Genomic DNA, 13,957 nt, shown 5'->3' with positions numbered 1-13,957 from the left:
ATAACAAAAAAAAGCATTGTAGGTGCTTATCCACTTGTCTCTCTTTTTGTTTTACCACAACTTGTGCACGGTAATTTAAGGAGTCAGAAAAACATCAGGTACAGTAACCCGGCTTCACGCCTGCTTGTGTGGTCACCCCCTTTCATGCGTGGCTCCATCGTGTGAATTCAGTCGCTTCCTCCTCCGGCATTTCAGCTGCATGGCCCTCTGGGAATTACATCTGAGAGTCATGCCCGTTGAGAATCAGTCACGTGTTCTCAGAATCATATCTGCTCCGAGTAAAGCACATGCTCATAATCCCAAGGTGATACCGTTAACACGTGTTGAGTCTGCGCTGCCGGCCGATAAAATATAATAGGGCCTCATCCTCGTGCCTTCATTGCTTACGGGCCCAGGAAGATGCCTCTCCTGTAAGGTGGTAGCAGGGGCAAGGAATTCGTGGTCGGGCTGCCATCCAAGAGTGCACGTGTGCATCAAGAATCTAGAACCCACGTCTCGCGCAACAGACGCCACAGACGACCTCTCGAATTTGCCCAGCGCGTTCGAATTGGCCGTGACACCAGCCAGAGAGATTCCTGCCTTAACTGGAGAACCTGGGGGGATACGAAGAACCCTCGTTGGGTGAGACGTCATCCAGGCCTCGCTGCATCGTAGATATTTGTGAGACTCGATGGAGCCGTTTCTGTGAACGGGTATCAGGATTTCTCTCACGTGGGGCTAAACTGCCGGTGTTAATTGGGTTGTTGCTAAGTGCTTCCACCTGCTCTGTGTCGGCCTTTCCTGCCGCGCCTCTGAGTGAGCGGCGCTTTCCCGCTGCGCTTGAAGATGCTTGACGCTGCTGGGCTTGTGAGCATTTGTAGGTCATCGGCTACTCTGGGAGTCTTGAGTGGTCAGCCTCTGATTAATTCTTGCTGATTTTAACACAACCCAATAAATACCCAATCTGGAAAGGTGTTGTTAGGTGTTTGTTTCCTTCTCCGGGGGTGGTGCTGTCCGTTTAGTCTGGTGCATTGTGGGTATTGTCGCGACTGCTATCCCCCAGGGTGATGGGATTTGCAGTGGCTCAGAGTTCACTGTCTTGCCCTCTGGCACAGGGACTTGCGTCTGTGACAGTCCTCACTTCACTCAGGACTTTATCAATGCCTTGTCGTTGTGATTAGGCAAGGACAACCTTGTCCTTAGAACTGTTTGGATGTTGAGCCTCAGCATGATAGACTTGCTGCTCGCTCCATTACATCTCCGCACTAACTCATCTACGTGTCACCTTCTGAACCTTTAGAGGCTTTTCTAAGAGAACCATCGTTGATGTGGCTAATGGCATTGTAGTTGCAAAGTTTTGGTCCCAGGTGTTGGATGTGATTGACATTTCGAGCTACAACGATTCAACCCCATCACTGTTTGATCGAAGAGTTGAGTTCATAACCAAAGAGTGGCAGCAGAAATCACGTTAACCCATTGCATACGAGGCAAATTTTAAATAGTCGATGTAGGTATGGTGAGCGTAATAATGGATTTTAATCGACACATTGTTACCCCCCTCCTGACGTTGACCTGTGAGCGGTCCCTGCCGCAACTCAATAACTGACCGAGATATTCCCTGACGTGGTCACAACCGTAGTGTGCGAACCTCACCTGGGCTGACACTGGACCGGCAAAACGTGATCGTAAGCGAATCGGCCGTTTGTCCAAACCGTGGTGTGATGGGCGTCCGTGGGTCCCTGGCAGAACCAAGGCGGAGCTGGAACACGAGTCCCTGGTGGATGGGAACCTCTCGACGGAGACCAACATGGTGGTGCTGGACTCGCTGGAGATCGTCGTGCAGGTGACAGCCGCCTTTCCCTGCAATGTCCGCCATTTTATTTTTATAAAAAATTCCACGCTACGTTTACTGTGAGCCCTCCACCACTGTCTGTGCCGAGGTAGGGGGGTGGGGGAGTCTGGGAGTCACTCATCGGGACTCTCTTTTGCAGTTCTGGCCGACACGCTGGATTTTTTTCCCCACTCCCCGGCAGACGGTGTCCCTGTCGGAGACGAAGGACAGCGTGCTGGGCGGCGTGCTCAAGGTTCTGCTGCACTCCATGGCCTGCAACCAGAGCTCATCCTACTTGCAGCACTGCTTCGCCACGCAGAGGGCACTGGTCTCGCGGGTAAGGGGCGGCATCCTCCCAACAGTTGGGAAGCTCTCGATAGAACACATTTTCCCCGCTTGCGATTTTAAGAATTAGCGCAACTTTTGATGTCACGATTTAATTCGCGGATCGATAGGGTTTTAGATATCAAAACGCAAAAATCTATTGTTTAAGGTGTGATGCATTTAAAGTTTGGTCCGTGGTGAGTTGTGTTGAGTAGCAGTAAGTTGTGGTGGATACTGGTGAGTTATGAGTGACGGTGCACCCTGCTAAGTTCTAGTGAACTGCAATGAGGAGTAAATAGTGATGAGTTACGTTGAGTTGTGAGGCATAGTTTCGAGTTATGGTGAGTGCCAGTGAATTGTGGTGAACAGTGTAGAGTGGCAGTGAATTGCAGTGAGTGGTGGGGAGTCACGGTGAATGCCAGCGAGCCGCGGTGAGTGGCGGCGTGCCGTGGTGAGTGACGGCCTGCCGTCGTATGCACCGCAGTTCCCGGAGCTGCTGTTTGAGGAGGAGACGGAGCAGTGCGCTGACCTGTGCCTGCGGCTGCTGCGACACTGCAGCAGCAGCATTAACAACACGCGCTCGCACGCCAGCGCCTCGCTCTACCTGCTCATGCGTCAGAACTTCGAGATCGGAAACGTAAGTCCTGGCGTGACCCATCCCTCCTATGTCTGTAAGCATTCGCAACAACTGCTAATCCGGGGCACGGGGCAAGGTCAACAAACTAAACACAAAAAGCAGTTCTAAAGAAATCAGTTTTCCATCTAGATTGAGTTTTCAATCTAGCTAATTGAATAAACAACCCTATTATATTTGCCTTCTTCTACTAAGCCAGAAGGCCCATTATTGCATGGGGTCAGGTATTTTGAAAATCCGAGTTTTATTATTTTAATGGCCTATCCTTTGAGCCCAGTTGCTCTGCCCAGATGGCAGGAGGAGGTGGCCTTTCTGCCAAATCCGCCATTGGGGTCAACGAGGAACTTTGGAAAAATGTCTGTGGATTTTATGAAAATAGATTTTAAAATAACCACACAGAGAAGGCTAAACAATAGAAATCAGTGAAGCTTTCCGATGTGTTTTGAGTTGCACCCCGTGTTCAGCACAATGTCTGATATGCTGATTGTCCTGGGAGCTTCTTCAAGAACTGAATAAGCTGCCGGTACATGCAGCTGAAGATGCTCCCAGCACCTGGAGCAAAACGTCGGACATCGTGCCGAACAACATGCGGTGCAAACCGTAAACACAGCGAAGAGCGGATAAAGCGCAAACTAAAAAACTCCGCAAGTAAAAATAAGCAAAGATTCTGAGAAGCAGCGCTCACATGGCAATCCCCACCCCGCCTCACCCCACCCCACCTCACCTCATCCCACCGTTCCTCACCTCGCCTCACCTCGCCTCACCGCACCCTGCCCCACCTCACCTCACCCCGCCCCACCTCGCCCCTCCTCGCCCCTCCTCGCCCCGCCCTGCTCTGCCGTGCGCGTGCAGAACTTTGCCCGGGTAAAGATGCAGGTGACCATGTCGCTGTCCTCGCTCGTCGGGACGTCGCAGAACTTCAACGAGGAGTTCCTCCGCCGCTCGCTCAAGACCATCCTCACCTACGCCGAGGAGGACTTCGAGCTGCAGGGCACCACGTTCCCCGAACAGGTCCCAGAGGCACTCCCCTCCTCGCTGCGGTCGTTTACGCTTTACCACTAAGATCGAAAGGCTCTCCGTCAGCCTGTCTGTCTGCGTGCCACGAGGGGGCATGATAACTTGCGTCAAAATGGTCCAAGATGAACGAAACCTGAATATAAAGTTGTCTTGTTATTTGGGACTGACCCTTGAGAAATTTGTCCTATTGGTACAAAGGGTTTCCCATGCCCTCCCTGTCACGGCCTTCAGATGTACTGCTCACTGTGCGCCTGGCGCAAGCGCTACCATTGTATGCATATGCATAGTTTTCTTCTGTTTTATTTGTTGTTTGCTTTTAGTTGCATTGTTTGGGCATTGAGCACTTGTGTGTCTGAATGTGTAGGTGCAAGACCTGGTGTTCAACTTGCACATGATACTCTCTGACACCGTCAAGATGAAGGAGCACCAGGAGGACCCGGAGATGCTACTCGACCTCATGTACAGGCACGTGCTGCTTCATACCACACCAGAGCATGGTACACATTACTCCAATGCCACGCTTTGTCCAGGCTGCTCCTCCACACCTAACCCATGACACATCAACAAGTCCAAGTGATGTCATCTTCAAGAAAAAAATTCCACACTGGCTTGTTCAGAATGATTATTGTTTTATTATATGACGATGTTGTCTGTGCGTTTGATTGTTTCATGTTCTCGTGCACGTTATTACATTGTAATTTTTTTGCCATTCAAAAGCGGAGTGCATTGCAAGAAAGAATATTCTTACATCATGACGGTCATAGCTCACTGAACCTCGCCACTCCTCTCCACGCTCACAGCCATCGCCACCAGCTCAGCTGAGGTGTCCTACGGCACTCGCTCGGAACACTGGCCATGTTGGGGTGCCACAGTGGCGAAATGTTAACTACCTCGCCTGGTATACAGGAGGCTGTGGGTTCGATCCCGACCCTGACGCCTGTATATTTGGAGTTTGCATGTTCTCCCCATGGTCGCATGGATTTTTTTCCCCGGTTCCTCTGATTTTTTCCCTCTACATTTATAAATATGCTTTTAGAGTATTTAGCTTGTATATATTTCCACATGATAAGCCACATCTTTGAGCTATCATTTGTGGTAGCCAGGTCGCTTCTGCAAAAGAGCTACATAGCTCAGTGGGCCTTACCTGGTAAAATAAAAAATAGTTTAGTGTTAAATGTTGACTTGAAGCTTTCGTGACTGCAGGAATGAATATTCTTTGGGTCTTTCGGTAAAGTCACGTAGTTAGGTTCAAAGAAAATAACAAAAACCTACGATGTTTCGATCGCAACACGAGCGATCATTCTGATGACTATCGTCCTGATGACGATCGCTTATGTTGTGATCGAAACGTCGTAGTTTTTTTGTTATTTTTTTGTTATTTTCTTTGAACCTATCTACGTGACTTTACCAAAAGGCCCAAATAATATAGTTGAGTGTTCCACTGCAGGGAGGTCGGCGTCGCTCAACGGCTCCCACTTTGCAAGTTTTTATTTTATAGTGTTTGACACGTCGAGTATCTGAGCGTCTGAGCGCTGGCGTGGCTGCCCTCGCGCTCGCTTTCCCCGCAGGATCGCCAAGGGCTACCAAACGTCGCCGGACCTACGGCTCACATGGCTGCAGAACATGGCCGGCAAACATTCGGAGCGGGGCCAGCACGCGGAGGCGGCCCACTGCCTCGTGCACTCGGCCGCCCTGGTCTCCGAGTACCTTTCCATGCTCGAGGACAGGAAGTACTTGCCCATCGGCTGCGTCAGCTTCCAGGTGAGGGGTCGACGTAGCTCCCGTCGTTGTTTCCGGGAGAATCTCACGATCGCACCACGGCACCCAATCTGGTGCTTTTGGGACACGTCTTGTTTTTCGAATGCGGCGTCCGGCTCGTGACGGCAGTCAGTTTTTTGGGGCAAGTGGTGCAAACTGTGCCACTCGCTGGCACACTCTCACCTTCCGCGCGTGCCCCGGTCTGCGTAGAACATTTCTTCAAACGTCCTGGAGGAGTCGGCCGTGTCGGATGACGTGCTGTCGCCCGACGAGGAGGGGATCTGCACGGGGAAGTACTTCACCGAGTCTGGCCTCGTCGGCTTGCTGGAGCAGGCAGCCGCCTCCTTCTCCATGGTGAGGGAGGTCGCTGCGCCACGAAGCGGCTTTCCACGTGCCGCTCAGCGCAAGCGTTTTGACGGCAACCGCGGGCATGCGATCGAACGGGCGGGCGTCTGACTGGGTGCGCACGTTCAGGTGGGCGCATGCCCACTTCAACCTCAAATGAGTACCTGGTGCGGTGTGTAAACATTGCCACTGGGGAGACAAAGGCGGCCGGGCGTGGTGCTGGCCATCCACCTCATGTGCCATGCCGGCCTTCATAGATGCTCGTTAAGAGCACTTGCCCCAACAGTTTGTTCAGGCTATATGGGGAATTTTTTGTCTTGCGCAGGCTGGCATGTACGAAGCCGTGAACGAGGTTTACAAGATCCTAATCCCCGTCCACGAGGCGCATCGCGACGCCAAGAAGCTGGCTACGATCCACGGCAAGCTGCAGGACGCCTTCAGCAAGATTGTCCACCAGGTGACGCAGCGCGCGGCAGGCGGCACGCAGTCACGCTGACAAGGACGTGGGGACGTGGAGCAAGGGGCCGTGCCGGACGGGACATAGGGACACAACACCTAGCCTGTGCTGAGCAGTACACGGCGTTACATAGGGAGTTGGGAAACATGAAGACCAATGGTATTGGACTTGACTGGGTGTAAATCAGGAGAAATTGAAGCTTGGGCTAAGATATCGAGTTTTAGGCTGTGTACCACCAAACAGTGGAGGACTTAAGACGAGGAAGGTTTGTGACGAGCGGTGTATGAATTATATGAGCCCTACCAGCCTACCAGTGTCATCCCCACAGCTGGACACGAGTAAAGACTCTCACGTAGGTGAAGACGCATGCACGGTGGGGCGCGAGCCACGGCGAGTCTCCCGCACACATGGAGGGCAGCGCGGGGCAGGGTGCGGAGTCGGGCGGGCCGCGCCCGTGCGTTACTGTGTGCTTAACAATCGACATGTTGCCCCTTTCCCCTGTGTTAAAACTGTTCTTTGTGCAGAGCACCGGTTGGGAGGTAAGTGGCGATTTTGGAGAAAGGGTGTTGAGCTCACGCACGCACTCACGCCCAGCGTGGCGTAGCGGCGGTGCTCTTGCGCCGCGTGGTTCTCGAAGGCACGCGCCACGGCCGTGCCTTCCCCATCCTCTTCGGCCTGGTCAGGAGTGCACCAGCCTGGCTGTCGGGGCGGCCGGCAGCGCCCGGTGGTAACATTGATCGCGTTTGGCTGTAAGGCGGTTCATTTGCGCCAGGCTCTTTCCTGCCACCAGCTCTTCATCTTGTCATGCCTTCTGCACGCTCACTCACTCGCTCACTGTCCAGTTCTTTAATTCACCACGCAGCCCACGTGGATTTTACTGCCTTCGTCAAAGCCGCACTAGTTACACCTGTCAGTGGAGTAGTTTGTCGCTTTGTACTTCCGCGGTGTGATATTTTTAAGTTACCCTTTAGTTGATATGACTGAAGCTTGAAAAGTATTTATTCTACAATTGAAAATTATAATTTAATGTCAATCTTAACGAGGTGAGTGATTTCCAGCACTGGGCTCTTCATTAACACATGATACACGCGAGTCATAATCCTACCCATAATAATCCCATAATTCACCACGGAATAATCCTCTGCTCGTTCTCATGCCAATAAAACGGGCAGCACTTGCACCGAGTGCTCAATGCCGGCGCTCAATGAGTTTCGCGAAAGGGGCCGATCAGTCTCACCGACGGGCCTTTGCAAGGCTGCTGCGTCGGTAGGCACGGAGGGCACGGTGGTGGGCATGGTGCTGGAATCATCACATCGGCGGGTCCAGGACTCGGGACGCCTGTGTCTCTGATTATCGCGTCAGTGGTGTCGCGTTGAACCCCAGTCCCAATCATAGTGCTTCGACCCCGGGCGTTTCAATCCCGTCTTTAGTTGTCGCCGTTTCTTACACCCCCTGTTTACCATTTTAGTTTTACTCCCCCCCTCCCCCCCCAAAATGCAATTATTTGTTCAATTTTATTTTGCAGCACAGGCGTCTTTAAGCAAGCAGACACAACAAAACTTTTACGTGGGGCTTTAAACCGAGCCTTAACGTAAAGCTTTTAAAAACCCCACGTGTGCTTAAAGGCTTTGGGTAGCCTCCCGGCCGTCTGCGACGCTTCACGCTTGGAGTTTTGCATGCCCTGATGCTCATCATTTTGCATGGAAAATCTATCCCTCATTCCCCCATCCCATTGTTTTTGGGTCTCTGTGTGTCGTGAGTATTTTACGTTCTTGCTGTGGCCCTTTTGTCTCCTGCATGCCGCGCGCTTGATGTGAATCCTTTGAGGCTGCCATCCACAAAAGTTGTACACGTTCCCATTCATTAACTGACATTTCCATTCTTGATGAACGTGGAACCCAGAGCTGCTAGACGCCGATTATCAGATCGTTGGATTAAACGCATGACCGTGAGCCTCGCAAAATGTCACCAAAACAGTACAGTACCATTACAGTTCGCATTCATAGAGGATTAAAATGCAACCGCGTCTCACGACGGCATTCGGTATCTTGGGGCGCGTGCACTAGCACAGTGCTGACATTTCTTAAACCGTTTTCCGTCAAACTCGTCGCTGTGGAAAGCGGAGCGAGCACCTACGCCGGCGTGTCTGCATAACGGCTGTCCAGCTGCTCTGTGGTTCTTTGATCTGTGGGTTGGACAGTCACTCGATTCACGCAGCCCCAGAGGCCTTGTTTATCTGTCCTGGTGTGTCATGCCAAAGCCAGCGGCTGCACAGAATAAGAGGGAAACCGGCCCACCCGCCCTCCCGCCTGCGGGACGGTCACGTCCATCCCCCCTTCGGAGGGGCGGGTGAGCTTTATCAATTAATGCCGCCATAAACCTTTTAATGTCCTCCATGGTACACAGTGTGTGCAGCATAGCGTAGCGCACGCTGTGTGTACGGTCGACTGCAGAGGCAGCAGCAGATTGGCTCGAGTCGAACCATTGCCGGCAGACACCTTGATGATCAAACATTGCCACCAATGGGATGCTTTCTTGTAGCCGTTACGTTGTTTTTAACATAGCCTGGCTTTGTGAATAATAATATGTATAACCCCTTGTCCTGATTTGAAATGACCTCTCTCTTTTGCTCCCACCTCCCGGTCCCCAATCCGTCCCTGATCCCCTTCCTCCTCCCCCTTCCCCTCCCTACCCCTTCCATGGTGACCCCAAAACCCCCACTTTTGCTGTCTCCCGTGGTAAGTCCCTATTTTTGGTTTTGCCCGTTTTTTTGTCCCAACCCTCCTTAACTCCTTCCCCAAAGTAACATGGTTGTTTGGGAGCCCTAAGCCCTCCATGGTCTCACACGTGTTGGCGTCGGTCCCGGCAGTCCCTACGAGCGCTGTTAGAGTTGTGTTGTCGGGGTCTCTGCGTGTGCTCATCGTGTACAATTTTGGGGGGTGGGGGGGGGGGCTCTGCACCGTGCTGACTTCTCCCGCACTGCGTTGTCGCAAACTAGCTCCAGCGTGGGTCACGGTGGCCGTGTCATTGTCTTCCCGTGTGTCCACTCCCGCATGCTCTTCCCACAGCACTGAGTCGGCGCAAAGCCTCTCGTGGTTCCAGTGCGCCGAGTGAAAATAACCCCTGACATTGTGTGTCGTTATGCGAGAAATATCATTTAATATGCATGTCTGATTCCAGGAGCTTTGACTCTTATCACTTGATTCACCACACCCTCCAGATGTGTTCCCGGCTTCAAGTGACAATCCATGCCTCGTGTTCAGAGTTACCTCCCTGACTCCTAGACTTAGACCGACCTAATAAGATCTCGAGGTCGGGATGGCATCAGTTCCTGGATGCTGTGAGGGAGCAAATAAAAGTTAACCCTGCATTAACCTGAGCGGACCAGGGTATAACCAAGTAATCTTTCAGAAATATTCCAACATTTGTTAGAAAATGGTTTAACTACCGCTGAGAAGTCACTCTGGCGAGCAACGGACGCGCTTGTCCGTGGATGGATGAGTTTGGGCGGCGGTCTGGATGCTGGGCGAGGCCCGAGCGATTGGCCAAGTGTAGCGGACGGAGCGGTGTTGGTGCCCCGTGCCGCTCGTTACCGCGCCTGCCGCTCATTAATCCTCGCGCCACCGCCACCGCCGCACCCGCGTCTCTTCCTCGCCGCAGGGCGGAAAGCGTATGTTCGGGACGTACTTCCGCGTCGGTTTCTACGGCTCCAAATTTGGAGATCTCGACGAGCAGGAGTTCGTGTACAAGGAGCCGGCCATCACCAAGCTGGCAGAAATCTCCCACCGCCTCGAGGTGACCTCACACACCAGTGGGCGCTGACCCTGGCGGCTCACAAAGGGGGCCCCTCGCACACAGTCTGATCGCTCACTCTCAGCCACTTTCATGATAATAAACCTGACTTTATGCAACATTTTTTTTTTATCCTATTTGCCGACATAACTCATTGGCCAACCTAATAGCCACCAATTAAGCGAGTGCTAAATGTACCCATGTGCCCACACTAGGTAAAACATTTGCTGAAAGCCCCTTTTTGGATCTCACAACTAATTCCGTGATATATCTGCTTTCACGGGCCATTGCCGAACACGTGGGGCGGAGCGCTGGTCTGCGAGGATGGGTGCTTCGTCTCGTGGCACGGTCCTTGAGTAGAACTGGAATATAATTGGGAAAACGCATTCTTAAAGACTCCCTCATGGCCACACGGCATCCTAACGTGGTGTCCAGTTCACCCCTATAGGCACTGCCCTTAATCGCTCGTGAAGTCTGTTTCGTTCCGCACGTGATTGAGACGATGTTTCGTGTGTTTTTCAGGGGTTTTACTCTGAACGGTTTGGAGAAGAAAACATGGAGGTGATTAAAGACTCCAATCCGGTGGACCGGAACAAGCTTGATCCCAACAAGGTAACCGCGGAGAATTGACACGGTGCTCGTTTGGACTCCATCGTGCACTGGTGTGGCTCGCATTCCCTAGGATTATGGAGGTTCTGAGGTCTTTCCCTAAGTGGCTCAGGGGCCTAAGTCGGCACTGCTCAGATCTTGTGTTTGAATCTGGTAATTAAACCGGGTTCATAAGTGCAGCAAGTTGATTATCTCTATCAGTGGTTGTCCAAAAAACACATTAATGTTAGTTTTTTTACTTAAACTTTTTCAAATGCTGAGAGGTACAAATGTCGGCTTCATTGACATGCGGTGAATGCTGGTTAGGTCTCCCGAAGAAATTCAGAAATAGTTCTGTTATGTCAACTTCCAGACCCATTTCCTGAAATCCATCATCTCTGTTCGAATGGATATGACTTGAGTCTCAACCATGGTGTCTGTTTTGTGAATCCACGATGTGCTGTTACGCTGCTGGTTGTGAGAATGACGAATGAACGTTTATTGCCCTGACGTTGTTGGCTCTTGTGGCATAATTTGTAAAACATAATCAGGATGGAATATCCCCAAAACAAGGAGTGCTGCGGGGGTGCAAGGTCAGGGCGTCTCCCCAAGTTAATTTGTCTGAGTACACAATCGATGTTTTTTTTATCGTTCTACACTTGATGAATGCCACCGTTCAGACGACCACTTTAGCTTCTCTCTTGTTCGTCTAATTTTCCATTATTTGTCAATGTACATGCAGTTGTTAACCGAGCGCAACTGAAACTGACGTAATATCGATTTAAAGCTTTCGTGACTGCAGGGATTCATTTTCTTGGTTCTTTCGGTAAAGTCACGTAGAAGGGAAATAATAAAATAAATAAATACATCATAAAATACATTTCTCACGACGTTTCGGCCACAACAGGGCTGTCAGAAAGACAGCGTCTGAACATTCAAACGCTGCCTTTCTGACAGACCTGTTCTTCACCTGAGGACGGCTGCTTGCGTTGTGGCCGAAACGTCGTGAGAATTGTATTTTATTATGTTTTATTTTTATTATTTTATTATTTCCATTCTACGTGACTTTACCGAAAGAACCAAGAAGATGACTTAATATCATCATGCCCACTGCATAGACTGTTGATGGTTGTGCTTTGTGCGTGCGGTGTTTTCCTGCCTGTAGGCTAGGGGACTGAAGCTTCGCCTCTTGGTGATTCGATGAATTGTAGCGATTAATTTTAAGAATTGATTATTTTTTTACAATCGCGGTGAATATATTGGGTCTCTAGCGGCTGCGTGGGTCGCCTGAAGTCTACAAACATTGTATAGGAACTGACATTGATTCTTACACAGTCGATTCTATGCACATATATCGTGAGCAGAATCGGCCCTACCGCCAATGACTGCGGTGAAAAAAAAACCATCGCATAAAATTTCCGTACTTAATTTGGCTGAATTCCAGCTGTGACAAATATAATCGGGGTTTGACTGTCATGTGACGAAAATAACTCTCATGTGGCAGGGTGGGCCCCACAATGGCGAGATGTTAAATACCTTGCCTGGTTTACAGGGGGTCGTCAGTTCGATCCGAATCCCGATGCCTGTGTGTTTGGGGTTTGCGTGTGCTCCCCGTGGTCGTGTGGATTTTTCTCCGGGTCCTTCGGTTTTCCCTTCCACATTTAGAAACGTGCGCTTACAGTATTTGACTGCGATACATTTCCACGTGATGAGCCACTTCGTTGAGCTATCATTTGTGGCCAGGTCGCTTCTGAAAAATATCTCTATAGCTCAGTGGACCTTACCTGGTAAAAGAACATTTCAAAAATACAAATTCTGCCCTCTACTGTGTGGACCAGAGTTCAGTTGAAGGGAGTGACCTCGGAGGTAGCTCCCTGGTTTCCGCTTCCAAAGTACGTTCTCAAACACAGTGGGTCACATTGCTCTGCGCGAGATCTGAATGGATTTTTTTATTTTATGGCACGATTGCCGATAGCTCAATCAGGATACATTTGGGAGAGAAGTTAGAAACCTTTTAGAGAATCGATATTAATGGATGAACCAATGCGTCGTTATGGCCCCCTCCCCCCCGCCACAGGCCTACATCCAGATCACGTACGTAGAGCCGTACTTCGACATGTACGAGCTGAAGGACCGCATCACGTACTTCGACAAGAACTACAACCTACGGCGATTCCTGTTCGCTACGCCCTTCACGCTGGACGGGCGTGCGCACGGCGATCTGCACGAGCAGTACAAGCGCAAGACGGTGCTTACCACCTCGCACGCCTTCCCCTACATCAAGACGCGCATCAACGTGGGACACAAGGAGGAAGTATGACCCCCCCCCGCACCTCCTAACCCCCCCCCCCCCCATCATTTCTGAGCAACTCGTCACGGCCGCTGCTAAACTGCTGCAAGTTGCGACATGCGACACGACTTTGTTGTACATTTTCAGAATGCCAGCTGCTCACTGATGCTACTGCTCACTGATGCTGCTGCTGCTCACTGATGCTGCTGCTGCTCACTGATGCTGCTGCTGCTCACTGCTGCTGCTGCTGCTGCTCACTGATGCTGCTGCTGCTCACTGATGCTGCTGCTGCTCACTGCTGCTGCTGCTGACGATGAGGTTGGTGGTGACATTGATTGCGGGTGGGTATCGTTGCGATGGCACTAACGATGGACGCGGCGGGCGTGCGCTCCAGATCATCCTGACGCCCATGGAGGTGGCCATCGAGGACATGCAGAAGAAGACGCAGGAGCTGGCGTTTGCCACGCACCAGGAGCCGCCCGACCACAAGATGTTGCAGATGGTTCTGCAGGGCTCCGTGGGTACCACCGTGAACCAGGTGCTGCCTCCTCCCTCGGTCCGCCGCATTCGCACCTCTAGCGTGATCACGTGCCCAGCTGGGAGTCTCTCGAGGTCTGGGCCCTTCAAGTTCATACCTCATGGCGCTGGTTGTAATCTGCGGCGAAACGTTATACTAAATAGTAAAAACTAAAATTGTCACTTTTAAACGTAACCGATTTGCTGAAAAACAATTAATTGCCACTCTCTGCCATGTAATTACTTGATTCCATTGTTGCGGTGTCATGCAGTGGAGGGTTTTAGCTCTAAATAACATCATACCCACACGATCTAACCCAAACAAATATAAATTAGCTGAGATTTTGTTTAATTTCTCTTTTAGTGCCCTGCTCAGTGTTAAAGTTTAAAGTCATTGTTTTTTTTTGTTTACATCAGTTTGTTGGT

At 51.0% G+C, this 13,957-nt stretch overlaps 1 protein-coding gene across 1 annotated transcript in view; it reads left to right on the top strand.

Moving 5' to 3' along the window:
* Nucleotides 1-13,957, top strand: part of LOC133351946 (dedicator of cytokinesis protein 7-like) — a 73,266-nt gene that overhangs the window by 55,739 nt on the left and 3,570 nt on the right. The window contains 13 exon segments of the mRNA XM_061567568.1: nt 1,726-1,822; nt 2,013-2,147; nt 2,619-2,771; nt 3,621-3,779; nt 4,150-4,250; nt 5,354-5,546; nt 5,754-5,897; nt 6,214-6,345; nt 6,870-6,884; nt 10,006-10,140; nt 10,660-10,749; nt 12,803-13,039; nt 13,410-13,553. Coding sequence (XP_061423552.1) covers nt 1,726-1,822; nt 2,013-2,147; nt 2,619-2,771; nt 3,621-3,779; nt 4,150-4,250; nt 5,354-5,546; nt 5,754-5,897; nt 6,214-6,345; nt 6,870-6,884; nt 10,006-10,140; nt 10,660-10,749; nt 12,803-13,039; nt 13,410-13,553 — 1,735 coding nt within the window.

The sequence above is a fragment of the Lethenteron reissneri genome, chromosome 39, assembly GCF_015708825.2.
Source record: "Lethenteron reissneri isolate LAM-NWPU_2019-01 chromosome 39, ASM1570882v1, whole genome shotgun sequence".
Lineage (NCBI taxonomy): Eukaryota > Metazoa > Chordata > Hyperoartia > Petromyzontiformes > Petromyzontidae > Lethenteron > Lethenteron reissneri.
This window is presented reverse-complemented; position numbering and strand designations above follow the sequence as displayed.